Source organism: Hippocampus bargibanti, linkage group LG15 (assembly GCF_051943395.1).
Source record: "Hippocampus bargibanti isolate YZ-2025 linkage group LG15, ASM5194339v1, whole genome shotgun sequence".
Lineage (NCBI taxonomy): Eukaryota > Metazoa > Chordata > Actinopteri > Syngnathiformes > Syngnathidae > Hippocampus > Hippocampus bargibanti.
Window position 1 is genome coordinate 11,181,815 of NC_142748.1, and position 20,225 is coordinate 11,202,039.

Here is a 20,225-nt window from a genome sequence, read left to right on the forward strand (position 1 = left end):
TGGTTGTTTGGGGAACGTCGAGAAAGGCCGCGCGCTCGCAAAGACACCTTGCGGGGAGGAGAAGAGCGCCACGGCGCAATAATATTGCTTTTGCTAAGCCTGCGGGAAAATGGGGAGGGGTACATCTGCTGCTTTGGAAAGAAAATATTGATGCCGGCTCGTCATGCTCAGAATATGTCAGCCATCTTGATTGAAAACTACTCACGGTTATTGAATGATGAGTCTGTTTATTTTGTGCGCTTCTCATTAGAATGAGCATGTGTGAGCTGCAAATGTGGAAAAGGAGTGCTTTTGAAATATCTTTGGATCATTGGAAGTAAGAATTTGATTGGCTCCGTGTTGACGTTGTGCTTTGGCCGCGCGTTCTTGACTCTTCAAGACGCGCCGCCGCTTCTTTTTTTCAAACAGTGTTCCCAAAATATGAAGTCAGCCATCGGGAGGGCATTGCACCGCCATCTTTTGGTGACAAGACAGAATCTGTTTTGGAGCGAGTGCTCATGCGCGAACAAGGCATCGGCAGCCGTTGGATATTAACGAGTGGTTAATATCGCTTCATTTATTGGAGTCAATATCAAGTACTAATGTCGTCGAAGGTCAATCAATCAATCAATGAATGAAAGAAGGCGCATTTGAAAAGAAAGTTTGCGTCCCCAAACGGGCGACCCGTCCCTTTAAATGGGAGTCGTTCCACACTGCGCGTGCGCGCTGCTCGTTTAGCTTCGGCCAACCCGCGACGCGTTCGATGCCACTTCTTGTTGTGTTTCCACACCGGCGACGTCCGTTTCCCATCGACGCCTTCCCTTTTTGGATTCCAAGACCCCCACCGCCAAAGTCGCCGTTGGGGGCGACGAACCGGTGGGGCGCTTCGACGGCTCCCTAAGGCCGCTTCCGCCGTTTCGGTCGGCGAGAGGACGGACGGCCTCCTCCTCCTCCTCCTCCTCCTCCTCCCCGACCTCCACATCCATGTTGGCGGCCGCAGCCCTGGCGCCGCTTGCGGGGGTTCCGAGCCTTTGTTCCGGCGCGGACGACGTCCGACTGCGCTGCCGCGGCTTGTGGAAGGACTCGCGGCGCGGCACGACGCCCCGTGGCCCGTCTTGAGGATACTTTGAAACACGGCTGCTTTTTGAAAGACCGGGAAGGGGGAAGAGGAGAGCGCTCACGAATCAATGCTGGGACGCTGCGCAGAAGCTAAACGCGGGCTAGCAGATGATGCCTTCGCTCTCCGCCAGACGAGCCTTTAAAGCCGACTGACACCGTCGGAATTCCTCCCCGAGGGGCGATTTTCCCCATTAAATATGACCAACTTTTTGAGTCCCACTTGAAACGCTGTTGCAGTTTCCCCCAAAATGGACCCGACCGGGAGGTGCGGGGTCGCGGCTCGACCGACCCGCGGAAGCTACTTGGTGACGGTGGGGGTTCTGGTCCACTTGGTGCTGTTTGCCCACTCCTCGCCGCCCAAAGCCTGCGACAAGTCGTGTCTGTCCGGGAAATGCGTCAACGGGTCGTGCGCGTGCGAGCCCGGATGGGTGGGAGACCGGTGCCAGCACTGCCAGGGCCGCTTCAAGTGAGTTCGCCTTCCAAGATGACGCCGGTCCACTTTTCGCCTGAGCTGCTTGGAGCAATTGTTGTGCACGTCGACCTGATTGTTTGGCGCTGAAATGGAGTTTGGACACCACGAAGCATTGTTCAACGCTGTGTGAATTAGCGTCAATGTGACTGGTACCACCGTTCTCCAATCCAAACACAATCGAGTAGTTTTGTTGACTTTTGAATTCTCTTGTCGCCCCCTCCCCCTTTTGTGGCGGCTTTCTAATCAAGACGACGACTGCGCGCATGTATTTGATAAACAGGAAGTTGTGGTTGCTCTTGTCCTTGGGCGGCATGGCCTCAAGACACAATTCAAGGAAAGCAAAAACATGCGGCCTCTCAGAGTCTGTCTTTTTGGGTCGGCTTCTAGCATTTGCGCCGGTTCTCTTGTGTCCTCCTCGCAATACACCACATTGACAAACCGCACACCCTTTCCAGATACGTGAGATCGCACACTGACTTCTCCAATGAGCCAATGACTGCCGCCAGCGACTAAAGACCCGCCCCGTCTTTTCGTTGCAGGTTAACCGAGCCGTCGGGCTTCCTGACGGACGGTCCGATCAACTACAAGTACAAAACCAAATGCACTTGGCTCATCGAGGGCTAGTAAGTATCTCGGATTGATGTTCAGATGTCCCTTTTGAAGCGCCGGGCGTTAATTGGCCCCCCGTTCGGCGTCATCGCCCAACCTGCGCATCCGCCGAGTCGCTACGGCAACCGCGGTCATTATGAGGGCAAGGCCGTTTGCCATCAAGCATTTTGCATCGATCGTGCGCGAGCCTCGCCGGCTATTTATTTACCGTTCTGCTAGTTTGTCGCTGCTGTAAAGCGGGACAAAATGTCCTCCCAATGAAGGGTGGGCAAATGCTTTATCTGCACCGTTTTTACCCCCAACAGCCCAAACGCCGTGCTCCGTTTGCGCTTCAACCACTTTGCTACGGAATGTAGCTGGGACCACATGTACATTTACGACGGAGACTCCGTGTACGCGCCGCTCGTTGCTGTTTTTAGGTGAGAAGAACGATCCAAAGATTTCTCCCTTTGTGCTTTGTTTTCACTTTGCTTTTTTTTGTTATTGTGGTGCACGTGTGTACTACTGCATTGGCAATTTTTTCCCACGGCCGCAACGTCCGAGATATCGCAGCCTCCTTTGTAATGGCGATAGATTTTGCGCATTCCGGAATGAAAACAAAAACGGCGGCAATTTGCATCCCGGTTCCCAGTGGCCTCATCGTCCCGGAGGTGCCGGGCAACGAGACGGTACCCGAAGTGGAGACCACGTCGGGCTACGCGCTGCTGCACTTCTTCAGCGACGCCGCCTACAACCTGACCGGATTTGAAATCTTCTACTCGTAAGTGCGCCGCCGCGCTTTTGCCACGGCTTCCGAAATGGATGTTGTCAACGCGGCCTTTGCGTTCAGGATCAACTCGTGTCCCGGCAACTGCTCGGGCCACGGCAAGTGCGCGCCGGGCAACTCGGCGGCCAGCCGCGTGTACTGCGAGTGCGACGAGTACTGGAAGGGGCAAGCCTGCGACATCCCGTACTGCCGCAACAACTGCGGCAGCCCCGACCGCGGCTACTGCGACCTCACCGGCGAGAAGCTCTGCGTGTGCAACGACAGCTGGCAAGGTGACGGCGGCGACCGAGGGCCCTTTTCCTTTGCGGCGCTAACACGTCACGTATCGACCGCCTCAGGGCCAGACTGCTCCCTCGGCGTGCCGTCGGCCGAGTCCTTCTGGGCGCTGCCCAGCGTCAAGCCTTTCGGCACCTCGCCGGGCCGGGCCTCCCACGGGGCCGTGGTGCGGGACGAGGTCATGTGGGTGGTGGGCGGCTACGCCTTCAACGCCACCTCCTTCCAGATGATCCTCAAGTAAGCCCCGCCTCCTCCCCCGGCAAAGACACTTGACCCCGCGGCCGATCCATTTCCGAACGTCGGGCGTCGCGGCGCCGGCTTGTTTTCCAGCTACGACCTGGAGAGCGGCATTTGGAACACGGTGCCGGTCAACGGCGGGCCGGCGCCCAGATACGGCCACTCGCTGGCCTCCTACCGGGTAAGCCCGGATTTAGCCGTAGCGCCGACCTCGCCTCACGCGTCCTCTCCCGCGCCCAGGACGACATCTTCATGTTCGGCGGCAAGCTGGAGTCCAACGTGACGGACGAGCTGTGGGTGTTCAACGTTCCCGCTCGCGCTTGGCAGCGGAAGAACCCGGCGGCGGGCTCGCCCGCCCAGGCGCAGCTCTACGCGGTGGAAGGTCACACGGCGCACTGCGTCGTCCTGGACGGCGGCGAGGCCGTCATGCTGGTCATCTTCGGCTACTCTCCGCTCTACGGCTACGTCAGCAACGTTCAGGAGTATCGTCTGAGTGAGCGGCCGCCGCCGTCGCCGCGGCCCGCGTGCGCCGCTCGCCAGCTGACGCTCGATTGGCACCGTGCAGGGAGCAACACCTGGACGGCGCCGGAGACCAAAGGGGCCGTTCCGCAGGGAGGTTACGGCCACACCAGCACCTACCATCGAGGCAGCGGCAGCGTTTACGTGCACGGAGGCTACAAGGCGCTGCCGGCCAGCAAATTCGGCCTGGTGGACGACCTCTACCGCTATGATGTCAACGCGCGCACCTGGTGAGTTTTGTTGGGGTCGGGGGCGTTGTCGACGTAAGCCATCGCTCGGCTGCTTGCAGGTTCATCCTGCGGGAGAGCGGAATCCCGCGCTACCTCCACTCCGCCGTGATCATCGGCGGCACCTTGCTGATCTTTGGCGGGAACACGCACAACGACACGTCGCTAAGCAACGGCGCCAAGTGCTTCTCGGCGGACTTCCTGGCGTACGACATCGGTGAGGCCCGCCGAGGCCTCTGCGGCCACTCGTCTGGAAGAAGTAGAAAAACAAAATAGAGGAGCTGCTGTAAAGGCCATCTTAAAGCGGGGTTGCGAAAACGCCACCGACGTTCCTTCCAATCAAAAACGACTCTCCACCTTGATGACTGTCGTGGCTAAAAATTGCTGACGAACAATTCGTAACCGGTCTGTTCTGCCTGACGCGCGACAACGCAAAGTAACCAAAGAAAAGAGCAAAAAAGCTGACGGCTCGTGTGGCTTCCGGTGGACTTTCCCCCTCCGTCATCCCTCGTCGCCTTTTTATCCTCCCAAGCGGCGGCATCAGTCGCGCGGAACCCGCCTTTAGCCTGATCCACCCTTTGTCGCTTTGTCGTCAGCGTGCGACGAGTGGAAGGTCCTGCCCAAGCCCAACCTGCACCGGGACGTCAACCGCTTCGGCCACTCGGCCGTGGTCAGCAACGGGTGAGTGGCGGGAGGCGTCGCGCCGCCGCCGCCGGGGGTTTGACCGCCTCGCCCCGCCCCGCCAGGTCCATGTTGGTGTTCGGCGGCTTCTCGGGCGTCCTGCTCAACGACGTGCTGGCGTATCGGCCGCCCAGCTGCCGGGCTTTCTCGGCCCGGGAGCGCTGCGCCCGAGCCGGACCCGGCGTGCGCTGCGTCTGGAGCGCCGGCCGCTGCCTGCCCTGGGAAGCCGGCGTGGCCCCCGCCCCTTTTTGTCCGCCCAAACCAGGTGGCCGCCGCACGTCATCTTTTCCCCCGTCGTCCTCGCCGGTTACTTCTCCGTCTTGCGGGACCGCGACTGAACGGCTCCGCGCGCTCGTGGTTTTTTTTTTTTTTCCTTTTCTTCTTCCAGGTACCGTGGACGAGCTCTGCTACCGCTTCTCCGACTGCGCCAGCTGCACGGCCAACACCAACGGGTGCCAGTGGTGCGACGACAAGAAGTGCGTCTCGCTATACACCAACTGTACCGTTGTGAGTAAGCCAAGAGGGGGCGTCGCGGCACCATTTTCCCACTCTTGATTTGGATCAAGCTCAGACTGGGAGCGGCTCAACGGAAGTGCTTCCTTTAGAACAGGGGTGTCAGTCATTTTTTGCCGCGGGCCACATTGTAGTTGTGGTTTCCTCTCGAGGGCCGTTATGAATTTGGGGAACCCACGAGAAAGTTTAAATCCCTTCAAATATGACATATAGAGCACACAGCCAATTAATGAAGAACTCGTTTTCAAATCTGAAGTCAAGAATAATGACTTTTACTGTGGTTGACATCCAAAAAGATGAAATTTTGGCTCAGATTTTAGCCATCATCATAGAATTTAACAAGTTTGATTTGCTTTCGCGGGCCGGATTTGGCCCGCGGGCCTTGACTTTGACACCTGTGCTTTAGAACGTGCGAAACTTCAGCGCCTGCCCGGTGCGCGACGAGCGGGTGTGCGGCAAGCTGGCCAACTGCAAGAGCTGCTCGCTGAACCTCAACTGCCAATGGGACCAGAACCAGTCGGAGTGCCACGCCCTGCCCGGTAAGAACCCGCTGGTTTACCCCCGCCCGGCGGAAAAAAATTCAATCGGATGGCGAAAGGGCATTTTTCCCCAAGAATATCCAAAGTTGTCAGCGTCGACTCAAGAGCGGGATTCTATTGTTGGCCGCGTCCAAAAGCAAATGAAAGGAGAGCGCTGAAGCCTTTGCGTGATGATTTGGCAGCCCGGCGGTGCGGCGAAGGCTGGAGTCGGGTGGGCGAGGCCTGCCTGCGCATCAACTCCAGCCGCGAGAGCTACGACAACGCCAAGCACTATTGTAAGAATCTCCACGGCAACATCGCCTCGCTCACCTCCGCCAAGCAGGTGGACTTTGTTCTGGACCAGCTCCAAAAGCTGCAGCGGCAGGACAAGGTCCTCCCTTTGATTTGACTTCATCCGCCGGGTCACCGTTGAAACTCGGGTGCCGTTTGTCCTCTCACGTCTTGCCGCGCCATCGTCTGCCCTCAGCGCTTGTCGCCCTGGGTGGGCCTGAGGAAGATCAACGTGTCGTACTGGGGCTGGGAGGACATGTCGCCGTTCGCCGACGGCGGCCTGCGTTGGCTGCCCGGCGAGCCCAGCGACTCGGGCTTCTGCGCCTACCTGGAGGAACCGCGGGCGTCGGGCCTCCGGGCCAACCCGTGCACGGCCACCGCGCACGGCCTCATATGCCAAAAGGCCGCGGGTGAGTCGCCCGTCACGCGGCTTTGATTCGCCTCGCCATTCCGTGCGTGGTGAAAGGAACCGATGGGAATGCGCAGAATCCCATTGGTGACAAAACGTTTTCCCACCGTCTGAGTCATTAACAATCTCTGCAAAAAAACTAACTTGATTGGTTCCCAGAAAGTCTGTAAGGCAAAAAGTTTGTCTTCCAAACATTTAGTTCCTATAAGAAACCATTAAAATGAGGATAATCTGTTCCCGGGTCCCCATAAAACATCAGTTTCTACGAAATAAGACGACACAAAATAGACCGTATGATAAATGTGCTATTGTATTGTCATGAAAGAAATAAACAACTGTACAATACAGTTGTTTTGATGGGAGTTGTCAATGGATCAGGATGAACTTCCAGGTTGCCTCTTGATGGTATCTGAGTGAAGTTGCCGTGCTTTCTCAGTGATAATAAAGCAAAAAAAAGTAGCCGATGCGATGAAGCGCTTCCCGAAACTAAACAACGTTCCTTCCTTGCCGGCTGGCTACTACCTGCAGGAAACCCCAACCAGAGCCCGCGCCTGCCCTGCAAGAAGCCGTGCTCGCTGCACACCACCTGCGCCAACTGCACCGGCCAGGCCATGGAGTGCATGTGGTGCGGCAGCGCCCGCCGCTGCGTGGACTCCACCGCCTACGTCGTCTCTTTCCCGTACGGCCAATGTCTGGAGTGGCAGACGGGAGACTGCCTGGGTGAGACAACGCCTCAAGAGAAGAAAACAAACAAACAAACAAACAAACAAACAAACAAACACCCTAAATGCGAGCCTTTCACCTTTTGTGTTTGGTGTTTTGAGATTGCATCGAAGGGGGGCTTTGTTATGGCGAATTAGAAGCGCGCCGCCTCCCTCGTCGTCGTTTGATTTCCCCCGTGACCGAGTTGCAAATTAACTTGCGACGGCTTTATGAAAGCCCATCACGTGCGCGTTTGACAAGCAGCGTCGCTGCCGTCGCGGTACGCTTGGCCCGTAAAAACTGGGCTCGTTAAATTTGGGGGGCCGTCCGAGCATGGGATGTCGTTGCACGCTTCAATTGATTGACTTTAAAATCCACGTTGAAGGAGGATAGATATTTCTGTGCGTGCGCCACGGGGAAAAAAAAAAGAGCAAATCAGCCGAGCTCCTCATCCATCTGTCTAGCTCGTTCCCGCCGTCGTCCGCCACTTAAATTCCTCCGCCCCGCCTGTCACAACGCAATTAAATGGCCTCACTTTGGGCCGATTGCCGCCGTGTTGTCACGGCGACGCGCCCATTAGCCGTCTGGTCGGAGATCGCTTTGACGTGAAAGTAGCGCCGAGCGTTTGTCTCTTGAAGACGGCGCCCCAGAGTGCTCGGCTCGCTCGCCGCGCTGGCAACGGGGCGAGTGGATCCGAGGCCTTTTGTGGCTCAGGCTGAGGTGCTGCTTTGCCCTCATTCGCTGCTTTTTCTCTTTCTCTCTCGTTCGTCCACGTCGGCGCTTTCAAAGCAAAGACTTCTCCTTGTATCTGTTGTTCTGACAGCTTAAGCGATAACGCGATAACTCGCTCGGTCGGTCGCTCGAAATCAAGCACTTTTAAAGCACCTAAATCTGTCGGAGGCTGAGAAATCCCACTGGATGAAAGAAATCATTGCGGCACGGGCTCACGATGCGGACGTTTGCCGGCAAGGTGACCTCGCGAATGAAACGCAAACGCAAAAATGTTTGTATTTGCCTTTGATTCAGCCCAGAATTGCTCGGGTCTGCGGACGTGCGCTCAATGCCTGGAGCGGCCCGAGTGCGGCTGGTGCGGCGACCCCGGCGGCACGGGCAAGGGCCTGTGCGCGGAGGGCTCGTCCAGGGGGCCCGTGAAGAGGCCGGCCGGGCCGGGTCCGCTCCGCGACGCCGGCCCGGAGCCCGCCGTCTGCCCCAAGGAAAGAGGCTACGAGTGGTCCTTCGTCCATTGCCCCGGTGAGGGAGTCCGGCCGCTCGGCGTGAAGAAGCGCCACGACCTCTGACCTCTCATCTTTCCCGACGCGCAGCTTGCCAGTGCAACGGCCACAGCACGTGCGTGAACGGAAGCGTGTGCGAGCGGTGCCGCGACCTGACCGCGGGCCTTCGCTGCCAGACCTGCGTGGCCGGTTACCACGGCGACCCCACCAATGGCGGCAAATGCCAAGGCGAGTCCCTCCCCGACGAAACTTTCTCGCTGTCGCACGAATCGGTGGAAAGAGGGGCCTCATTCATTTCCGCTCACGCCGTCTCTTGGCCAAAAGATGGCGCCGTTGTCGCCGAAATGTCCCTTTTATTGTCTCCGTCTGTCCCCTTCCAGCCTGCAAGTGCAACGGCCACGCCGGTACGTGCCAGGCGCTAACTGGCAAGTGCTTCTGCACCACCAAGGGCATCAAAGGGGACCAGTGCCAGCTGTGAGTAGTTGACCTTTTTCTCTTCAATGTGGAAAGTGACAAAAGCGCCACTGGTATTACAAGTCCAACCCCATTTGCATCTCAATTTTTTGAGGATGGCCTTTTTTTATGGCTTAGTCATTACCAGTGAAGAGATCAGCCCCCCCCCCACCCCTAAAAGGTGGCTTCCCCTTCTTTTTCCTGACTGTTGGAAAATTGCAAACTGTTGTGACCGTCCCCCCCCCCCTTAGCGAGCCGACTTTTCCCAGTAGGAACCAATCCGGACGCCAAGGGGGGCTTGGAATGCCGTTTGAGTAGTTGCTCATTCCAAATTCCTCAAGGTTTGCGGCGCAATGCGCAAGCTAGCTCGGGTTATCGTCCTGCAAAGTGACAGCGACATTTCTCGTCTTCCGAATCCAAAGGCCTTTGCGAGCTTTCAACATCAGCGCGCTCGATAATGACCTGTTTCAAGTCCAACCAAATTGGTGTATCGATTAACGGTGCCGTTTGCTGATGTCATTCCCGTTATCTCCTGGCCTGTAATCAGCCCGTCCCCTCCACGTGCCCCCGCGCCCTCGTCGGCTCCGCTTCAAACAAAGACACAATGGCCTTCGCCTGCACCGCGACGGCTTAAATTGTCAAGATTGTTCAATTGTCGTTATTTTGTATAATTTTTTTGACTGTCCCCTTTTCTCGTTGTTCTGGGATTGCACCCTTCTTATGTCTGTGACGCCAAGCGCCGTTCTCCTCCCATTTTTGTGTGGAGCAAAACGGACCGGCCCGATCGCATTTTGATTGAATTAAGATACGACGGACCGCCGCGGCGCCGTGTGGATGCAGATTAAATTAAGATAGAACGGGGGGGAGTGGCAACGCGGGCCTTTTTGTCTGTTGTACAAATTGTGAGCGTGTCACATTGCCCCGGGAATGATGCCACGTGAGGGTCCAGAAGTGCCCCGCAGCGCCACATCCACTCGCTTGATGCTTGCGTGACCTTTTTCCATTTCGATAGCACGTCAAAAGCGATACTTGATCATGTCACTTAATAGTCTGAAAGCATGCATTTAGTTGCTCGGCACAATCTGTTGTGTCGCTAAAAGCCAGCGCGGGGACGTTGGCGCTCGCTCGCTCGCTCGCTCGTCTCGCTCGCTCGCTCGCTCGTCTCGCTGTCTAGACAAATTGAAAGGCCATTTCCTTTTAAGGATGAGAAACAGAACCATACGGAAAAGACGGATCATTTGATTTTCAATGTCCAAACGCGGGGGGGTTCCTGAGCCCCTCCCACAAGCGAAAGCTGAGCCAGGCTCCCTCCCACAAGTGCGATGCAAAAAAAGTCCGAAAACCGCCGGTGATTCACAGCGTGATGAAAAGGATCTGACACTCTCTGGGATGGCCATCAAACCTCGCTAGCGCCGCCGTCATCGTTCACGTCCTCGCATGCCAGGCGACGCTTTGCCCGACGCCGTTTAGTCATGCCGCTTTCCATCTTTGCTGTTGCGTGCGTGCGGAAGACAAACTGCGGACGCCGCCGGCTTGCAAACCAGCGCGTCTGTCAAATCACCACAATGGAGGCTAGCGCGAGCGAGCAAATCATTGGCCATCCAGCACTTCCTGCCCCCCCCCCCCTCGCCCCCCTCCACCCGCGTTAAAAACGTTCATCACTATCCAGTCATTTGACACAGGCCGTGTGTTAATTGCGGCCTTCCTCATTGTTTTTGGAGGCTAGCAATTATTTGCCGCCTGTTGATGTTTGGCCCGTGTCCTTGACTGACTGAGACCTTTGGATTTCTCATTTTGGGCTCGCTTTGAATGCATGCATGCACGCTCGTAAGCCTCTTCCTGCTTGCAGCACTGCAAAATTGATGCCGTCACGTTCTGCGCTTTCACGTTGTGTTGACTTTGGTGAGATTTTTTTCTTTGCTTCTGTGCAGGTGTGACTCAGAAAACCGTTACCTTGGCAACCCGCTCAGAGGAACTTGTTATTGTGAGTACGTTTGCGCTACGTGCCGTCTCGGCGGCAGATGGGGCCGTTTTAGCGCTTTGCCACCCGCGGCGCCTGCTCCCTGACGCGCAAATGTCAAGCGCGTCACCGGGAGTGAGACATGCCAGTGGACGGATGGAGGACAAAGGGCCGTCCGTCCGTCCGCCTTGCTTTCATCACATTGTTAGGTTCGGATTATCTTGAGACAATCAGACGAAGTGAAGCGCTGGCCTTCAGAGCGCATCCGAAGCAAAAATGTTGTTGCCGTGTCACACTTTGGGCCAAGCTTGTGTCGCCTTTTCAACTGGCATCGCGTGACGAAATGGAGGCCCTGAGCTCCTTTCAACCCCGTCGCCGACACTCGGTCCTTAGCGTCTTAGCACAAGTCGTCATTCTCTTTGAGCGTTTATCTCTTGCCCTCTTTCTGCGCTAATGACTTCCGTATAGATGTGCCAAAACGAGCCCATCGGTGATCAATCATGGCCGAGAGGTTTGGCAGCAGCAGTTGCCATTTTTGCACTTGGCTCCGATGAGAAAATTGCCCACTGCGATTGGCGCTAATTGATTGGATTGCAATCGTCTTTAGATTTGATTGTCATCCGTCCGCTTGCTTGCTGCTCTTTGACGCCGCATCCTTTTGCGTTTGATTGTTTTTCTTCCCGCCAGACAACCTGCTGATCGACTACCAGTTCACCTTCAGCCTCATCCAAGAAGACGATAATCACTACACGGCCATCAACTTCATGGCCTCGCCCGAGCAGGTGACGTGCGTCCGTCCGTCCGTCCGTCCCTTCAAAATCCCTTTTTCGGCGGCCGCTCCGCTCGCTCTCCTTTCGGCGCAAGCGTTCACGCGTCCTCCGCCGCCCGATTTAACAGCGGCGGTGACGACGCCGCGACTCGCCGGTTTATTTCCCAGAAGAACGCGAGCGGACGGGATGCGGGCCGGCCGCCACGTGACGGACGCGCTTTGCCGGGCTTCAACCTTGCTCGCGGCTCACCTTTTCTTTGTCTTCTTTTTCCCGAAGGCCAACAAGAACCTGGACATGTCCATTAACGCCTCCAACAACTTTAACCTCAACGTCACCTGGTCTGTGGGATCCACAGGTACGTCGGTCGAGCCCAGCGTGGAGCTTCCTGTCTTGCCAAATTGAAAGGGCGCCGTTTCAAACGGTCAAAGTGAAGAAAAACCACCTTTGTTTTGGACGCACGCGGCCGCCGTGCACTCGGGCCGCGTTTATCTCCCTTTCTTCGCCCGTCGTCACGTTAACGGCCGCCATTTTCCCCCCGCCGCTTAAAAGCACGTAAGCCCGCGTCACCTTTTTCGGCGGCGCTCTCATCAATATTTGAAGCCCGGCGCAAAAGAAATTTTGGGTCTGAAGTCACGACGCCGCTTTTCCACCATCGACAAGAGCCGTCAACGCCTTCGGGCGGAGGTGGCGAAGGCGGCGATTTCAATTAAGATAAAGACACGCCGCAGCGCTGCTTTTCTGTTCCTTTGTTTCCCGGCGGCGGCTTGGAATGTCAATGACTTGAGGCCACCGACACCAGCGTGACCACCAAACCGCCGCCGACTTAAAGCCGCCATCTTCTGCCAGCGTGGCGCGGCGTCGCTCACAGACTAAAATGGCGTCGCCCGCCGCAGCCGCAGATGCGCTCTTCCCGCAAAATAGCTGACCTCGGTCCAGATGGTCTTGACTTCCCCTCCCGAAATTTCAAGGGGTCGACGGTGGCGCGAATGGGGCGGGCCGGGCGATGGTTCAGACGTCGGGTGCGTGACGACGCCCTCTTTGCGTCCGACAGCTGGCACCATCTCGGGCGAGGAGGTGCCCATCGTGTCCAAGACCAACATCAAGGAATACCGGGACAGCTTCTCCTGCGAGACGTTCACCTTCAGGAGCAACCCCAACATCACCTTTTACGTCTACGTCAGCAACTTCTCATGGCCCATCAAGATTCAGGTGCCACCCGCAAAACACCTTTTGTTTCTTTTCCTCCTCCGTTGCTCTCGTCCCAAAGAAACGTTGACGCCTGATGTTCAAAGTCTGGCGGGAAAAGTTGTTGCCATTTTTGCATTGAGGTCGTACGTACCTTGATGCTCATCTGGTCTCTGGAGGCCATTTTTCCATTCCGGAAGCTTATTTGTGGAGCGAGCGGCTTAAGAAGCTCTCTCTCTCTCTCTCTCTCTTTTTCTCGTGTGCCTGCTTGAAAATACAATTTCAAGCTTTCCAAAAGGGCAACAAAAAAACCCCAACGGGCACAACGTACAGAGCCTCTACGAAACGGAATTAACCCCCAACATGTGACTTTGACCCCAGCCCCTGACATGACGGCTATTTATTAGCTACATGGCTATCTATTAGCTATCTGCTAGCTAGAGTTACTTCTGGGTTGAGTGAACGCTGGCGCATGTGCCTGCCGCTGCTCACCCGCGTAAAAAGCGATCCTGAGTTTTGAAATGAAATGTATTCTTATTATTTGAATTATGACATGGAAATCCAGGAGCACGTCGCTTGCACCCTCTTGTTAGCCACGCCGTCGCCACATATCGCACCAAAATGGAGTCACCATTTTGCTTTGAATGTCAAGATGAAAGAAAGCAGGCCCAATTTGAGATTCCGATGGTTGTACAAAATGGTTGTTCTTTTGTTCGTGTGGCTGATAGTTTTTGTTTCCCTCTAGATTGCCTTTTCCCAACACAACAGCATCATGGACCTTGTGCAGTTCTTTGTGACCTTTTTCAGGTGCGTCTGACCTTTCTTGGCGTCCACCTTTTTGGTTTGAGGGACGGAAGGGCCGCTGGAGCGGAGGTCAACTTTCCAAAAGGCGTTAGTCAGCCAACAAAGCGCTTCCATCCAGTGCGCGTTGCCCGCTTTGGATTGGATGAGCCTTTATTAGTCTTGCGGTGGAGACTTTTCACTGCAGCAAAATGATGAAAGGAAAGGAAGAAGTAGAAAAACAAAATACAGGAGCTGCAATCAAGGCAGCCACTCGCGGCGCCATCTTGAAGTCAAAACTATGCGCTATCTACTAGCTGGCTAGCTAGCTTTCTATCTGCGTTTAATAGTGACAATCAGTGTATTAGCTAACTAGCTAGCTGGTTATTAATTATATGGCTAACGAGCTATCCGCTGGCTAGCATTCTAAAACGACAAAATAACACCGGTGAGAGCACTTGCTGCCGGCTGCCTGCTGGGACGCCATTTTGGACTTCAGTTTTCATCTTTGATCGGTTTCCTGTCAAAGCAGCCGCCCACCAGTTGTCATTCTGGCTGTAAAAGCTCGTTGCCAGGGTTATCTGAACGAGCGCAAAGAAGATGGTCGGTGTCACGTGGTCGCCACTGACCCGCCCGCCTGCGCCGCCGTCGGCCTTGCAAATAGAAAGCCGCCATTGCCCGAGGCGCCTGCCCGTCAACGTCTCGTACACAAAAGCCTTCCTGGCGCTAAGCCGGAATTGGGGGCGTCTCGTGTTGCGCCATTGTTTCAGGCCGACCTCGCGGCGGTCCTTCTAAGCTGCTTGGCTTCCGTGACCAAACAAACGCTAGCGGGGTCATCGCCTCCGATGACAGGATGTTGTTCGTGCGGCGGCGGCGACGTGATTAGCTTTGTCCCCGCGCATGGAGAGCAGGCTCGAAAAAAATGCCTGAAGAACGCTGAGAGATGTTCCTCCTTGTTTCCTTGTCGCCCGCCGATTCGTCAGTTGATTGTTGTTTGCGCTTTCAGTTGCTTCCTGTCCCTCCTCTTGGTGGCGGCGGTGGTGTGGAAGATCAAGCAGACTTGCTGGGCGTCGCGGCGGAGAGAAGTAAGTGTGCCCCGTCGTCCAAAAAGAAGGATGGCTCAACAAATCACAATGAGGGAGTCCCTGGAAAAGGTGGTGGGCAGGGTGCACGGGGTCCAGTAGGACGGTCTCGCTTCTTGCAGTGGCTCGGGCGCTGCCAATGATTTTTTTTTTTTTTTTTTTTGTCAGTTGAAGTCGTATTTTGTCCATTCTTGTGATGACTGACTGGCGTGTCGAAATGTCATAGCAGCTCCTGTAGCGGGCCTTGCTTGTTCAGCAGCCTCAGAAAGTCCATCCTCCGGTGGGGCTTTCGCGGGGATGTTTGGCCTTTGGGGCCTTCCTGTGCACCGAGGCTCGTTTGCGCCGATTGTTTCACTCTCCGCCAGACCAGAAGCCCGCTCCGATGGCCACCCTGACAAAAGAATGAATGCGCGCAAACGCTCGCTCGGCCGTCATTAAAATGCTCCTGGCTTCACGTGGCTTGATTTGCTTGTTGGTTGAACGGAGTTTGTCGCTGGCCTTTACTTCCCCGATGAATCCCAAGCGTTTTGGCGAGATCGCACGGAAAGCTCCGTTCATCTCGGAGTGCCTTTTTTTGTTCGCTGCAAGTGTCTCCCTTCCTTGGTGCGTCCACGGGTGTTTCGAAAGGCGCTTGAAATTAAATGTATTATTCCGACTCTGACCGCACTTTGTTTGAATTGAACCAGTTTTTTCTCCCTGCTTGCGTCAATGAGACCATGCTAACCCCGCCCCCCTCTCAACGCGTTGAATCAACACTCGGCGCCTCGTCTTCATCAGATTAGCCTTCTCTGGGAAACGGCTCGACGGGAACAACCTCGCTAATTGATCCATTTCCAAAGCCGCTTGAGTGATTTCCTTTCAAGCCCTTGTCGCTTGTCACCTCCGAGGGAAGCGGCTCATCAATCGGCGCCGCGCAACGTTCAGCTTTTAGCCGCTCTTTATTTGAAAAAAGGGGGCTGTCCGTCCGTCCGTCCGTCCGTCCGCGTGAAGGATTTTGCCTTGAGCTCGCCATTGCGTTGAAGGGCGGGCCGGGCCTGCGGGAGCGCGCGGCGACACAAAACAAAAGAGTGACCCGCTAATACGGGGGACGGGCTCACTTTTTCTCCATTCCCCATTGAAAAGAGGGCCAGGGCTATATTTGATCAATCAGGCGCTCCTCTGCCAAATCAATCAGGTGGCATATTAACGCCTGGCGTGCGCAAGCTAATTGCACCGCTTGCCTCGTAGCCAAAAATCACTCGCGGATTGCTTTGACAGACCCGCTTGTCGAGCGACGTTGCTTTAAATTAACCTCCCGACGTGATAAATAACGTTGCGGCTATCTGACATTTACGAGGAATGTTGTTGGATTTGAAGCTTTACGACAACAAAAGAGCCACACACAATAGTCGTGCCGGCTGCCGCATCTTGCCGAGAAGGGCAAATTTCCTCATTGTTGACCTTCAGCTGAGCCCGCTAATATTTATTGACGCGACGTCGCCGGACCATGTTTAATAGAATAGCGCAACGGTGTTGCGGCTTCGAGTTTGAACGCAACACTGGACGGACCGTTGAGTCAAAATCAAGCTCCATTTTGCGTGGCGGATGTCCAACTGCATTTTCACGTCTTTTTGGAGCGACGTTGAGCAACAACGTTGAAATCTTTTGTATTTTTTCATGTAAAATATAATATTGGAAGGTGACCGAGCCACTTGCTCATCTTGTACTGGCTGGGATGCATGAAAATGTGCCGTTTTATTGTTTGTTCTGTTTTTTTTGCACGCGACCGTAACAGGAAGTCCCATCGTGCAAAGACAATTCAGACGCTTTTATTTTCCTCTTTGCTCAAAAAGCAAATAAAAAGACTGGATGGAGCATTTCCTGCTACCTTTTCAAGCCACTCCAAACAACAGCTTGAAATGATGATTTGTGAATATTATTTGAGTTTTTTTGTTGTTGTTTTTTTGCGGCGGGTTTGTTCTTTCTTTTCCCCAGCAACTGATGAGGGAGCGCCAACAAATGGCCAGTCGTCCTTTTGCGTCCGCTGCCGTGCTGCTGGACACTCGGGGAAGAGAACAAACAGAGATGCTTCAACCGCTGGCCGACGTAAGTCTTTGTTCTTCCCTTTATTGCTTCAAATCGCACGCATTTATTTCTTAGTCGTCTGATCCCGCCCGCTTCCCCCCCCAAAAAAAAATAAAATAATTATATATACAAATAAAAAAGGTCCACGGTCCCTTGCAAATGCATCCGTTCTAAAAAGGACATTTGCATGGGGTCATTTTTCTTTCTCAAACTGGTTGATGTCATCCTATTTTGAGTGGAGGAATTCCAATGAAAGCGATGGCTGAGGTCATTCCGAGAAAAGTTAAGCAACAAATGAGCGCGCCGCTCGTCCCAAACATTTTGTCCTTCTTTGCTGTTGATCTCAATCGTCCTCTGCAATCACCACGCGGAGCTTTTTTTGCAGACATTTTGTGAGGGGAGGGCGGAAACGTAACATTGACGCAAATAACGTGACCTTTCTCCCAACGGTCGGCTTATGCGGCGCGGAAATGTTGAAGGAAGCGGAGGCCCGGCGGCGGAGGCTCAACGTCACCGAGGAGAAAAGCGTCGTTGCAAGCGATAAAAAGGGAGACGCTCAAATGGTCACGAGAGGAGCGACGCCGTTTCCTCAGGCCAAAGTCGCCCCTTTGTCACCTGCCGCCGGAGAAAGAAAATCACCGCGGCAACCGGCGAGGAGGCGGCGCCGCTTTAGCCATTAGCGTATTGCCCGATGCCCTCGTCAAGGTCGGTTTGAACAAACGACGGGAGAGCAGCGCGACGGCCGTTCTGAATTTAAAAAAACAACAAGATTGCGAGTGTGAACTGAATTGTCGCCAAATGAGTTTCGGGCGTCTGGCTAAGCTGCTTGTTTGGCAAACCACTGGCGACGATTGCTCTTGCGGAAAGAAAGAAATAGAAAGATCCCGCTCACACCCGGCTGACCATTTGGCTTTGTTGTCTGGGCATCGTTTGAAGGAAGCGGCCGACAAACGCGGCGCAGACGGACCCTTTTTTCATGCTATCTATTTGAGCAAGTGGCAACTCCCGCGCGGAATGGCTTTCGAAGCGTATCGTGGCTCATTCCGACTCAATTGAAAGCGCCAATTCATTGTTTGGCAGCGGCTGAAGGTGAACCATATCGATCGCCCCCCCTCCCCCTCCCCAAATGAAGCTAATTGCTCGCCATCTGGCGTCACTTAACGCTTGGAAATACTTGTTGATGTCAAAGAGGACACCCGGCGCTAATATTGCGCCACCATTTAGCTAGCGCTTTTCTCTTGGCTGGCTTTAGCCTCCGAGGCTAATAATGGATGCGTGTGAACAAAATGCGCTTTCCTAAACGTTCCGAGCGAGCCCGGAAAAGTGAAACCACCCGTTTGGCGCTTTGTTTTGGAGCGGCTCTCATCAGGCCTCGCCCAGTGAGCCGCGTCGTCACGCCTTCGCAGTCATTGGAGATTAGCGCAAAAGCATTTGGGCTCGAGCCAAATGTCCGTCGGGGTGTCCGACATAGGGCGAGCGGGCCTCCGGCGGTCCGGCTGAAATGTGGGAAGCGGGCGGCTTATTTGTCATCGCCCTCCGTCCCTCCCCTGCAGGGCGCCCCGAAACCCGTGGCGGTGGAGCCGTGTTCCGGAGGCAGAGCCGCCGTCTTGACCGTCCTGGTGCGGCTGCCGTCGGGGCCCGCCCGCTCGCCTCCGCCCGGCCAATCGGGTAAGGGCCGTCCGTCCCCGCTGGTTTGCGGGCGCCCGACCCGACCCGACGTTTTCCTCTTTGTCCAGGCCTGATCGTCGCCAGCGCCCTGATCGACGTTTCCCAGCAGAAAGGCGGCGAGTTCAAGGAGAAAGCGCTGAAGAACCGAAAGGCCCTGGCGCCCACGCATCAGGGCACCTGCGTTTGAGCCACCTTTCCTTTCCTTTCCTTTCCTTTCCTTTCGGCCCGTCGGGAGACGGAGACGGAGGAGCCCAAGCGCATCTGGACTCGGTTTTCCCCGCAACCGAGGACCCGGGACAGCCCGAGACGGACGGAGGACTTGTATTTGTGTTTAAGCCCCTCCCCCTCACGCCATCCTTTTGTCTCGGTACGAGTCAAAGGAAGCTAACGGCTATGCGGGTCATTTGCAGACGGCGGCAAGCGTTTCGCGGTGCTAAAAGAAGGAACTCTGCGCGCCGCCCGATGAGTCTCTTCTTGGTATTTTGCGCAACGCGGCCGGCTGGAAAATGCCCCCCCCCCCCCCCCCAAATCCCTGTTGTTTGCTTGGCTTTTGCCACGCGGGGCAACGTCGCTCACGTGCTTGAAGCCAGGATGTTGTGCTCCGGGCACACTTTTTTTGTTTTTCTACAACCCCCCCCCCCCCCCTTGTTACCTTTTGTATTGACCCCCCTCCCGCCCCCCCCAATTCTCCTCACAGTGGCGCGTTTGCTTTTGAAGAAAGGTCACGCTTAATCTCTCCTGTCCTTTGTCTCCTTCCTTTCCAAGACGGACGCTTTCATGTATTCCTTCTTATTATATTGACGGCACAATCGCCGACAAGAGCTTTTGTGTTGCTATTTTCATATTTAACGCGATTCCTGCGTAAGAGCGCATTTCAATGGATTGTTTATTATGTTTAAACGCACCCCTCCGAGGCGGAAACCGCCTTGCATCTCTTCGCCTCCCAATTCGTAAGCGAACACGTCGCGTGCGTGTTTGGATTGACTTTGTGTTGTTACGCAGGAATCGGAATGCGGATGCAAACGGAAAAAAAGGCACGAGAGGCTGCCCGTCCGTCGCTCATCATCCGTGTATTTGAAGGATGGAATAAATCGAAGAAATACGTATGCTTCTTTGTTTTTGGTCAATGCTCGCTTCTGTGAGGGAATGTACGGCCTCCCGTCGTGCTTTGCGGCAATCCTAATTCCATCTCCATCCATCCATTTTTGGGATTTTGGTGCGATGGCTGCCGTCCGCCCCCCGATTGGCTTCTCTCTTCGTCGGCTCAACCGACGATGGCTTTTCGGGATGCCAGGCTGACTCGCCGTCGTCCTCCATCTCGGCACCCGGCCACGACCGCGCCGCCCAGCTGACCTTTCACCTCATTTTCTCCTCGGCGCGTCTTTCAAATCCATCCCTCCCGTCTGGCCGTCTTGTCCCCGTGCCTGACACGTAGAGGACATTTTGTGTCTTTTGGAGCCGCCGGCGCGTCTAATAAATGCTTTGCGCTCTCTCTTGGTGCGCTCGTCCATCGGGGCGTTAAAAGATTTTCCCGAGCAGACAGCCCCCCCCCCCCACCCCACCTTCCCGCTCCCTCCTCCTTTGCGGTCTCCTCCACGCTTTGTCCTCCAAAGGCTGGCTGGCGTCCCCGTGTCCTTCGTGGGACGTGACTGACAATCGGACAAAGTCCCTGGATTGCTTGGTCAGGAGCAAATTCAAATTCGGTTTGTGTTT

At 55.3% G+C, this 20,225-nt stretch overlaps 1 protein-coding gene across 1 annotated transcript; it reads left to right on the forward strand.

Annotated features, from left to right (window-relative positions):
- The first annotated feature begins 1,094 nt into the window (after positions 1–1,094).
- On the forward strand, positions 1,095–19,616 carry atrnl1b (attractin like 1b). The gene is made up of 29 exons (XM_089014927.1): positions 1,095–1,564; positions 2,110–2,193; positions 2,485–2,598; positions 2,811–2,939; positions 3,009–3,217; positions 3,284–3,458; positions 3,552–3,639; positions 3,699–3,951; positions 4,024–4,207; positions 4,267–4,421; positions 4,801–4,885; positions 4,951–5,150; positions 5,274–5,392; positions 5,805–5,937; positions 6,120–6,307; positions 6,404–6,617; positions 7,145–7,336; positions 8,345–8,569; positions 8,641–8,778; positions 8,931–9,024; positions 10,935–10,987; positions 11,651–11,745; positions 12,010–12,088; positions 12,785–12,942; positions 13,664–13,725; positions 14,705–14,783; positions 16,755–16,865; positions 18,398–18,512; positions 18,581–19,616. Exons 1-29 carry the CDS (start codon positions 1,347–1,349, stop codon positions 18,697–18,699), a joined length of 4,068 nt encoding a protein of 1,355 aa, XP_088871053.1. The 5' UTR covers positions 1,095–1,346; the 3' UTR covers positions 18,700–19,616.
- The last annotated feature ends 609 nt before the right edge of the window (positions 19,617–20,225 follow it).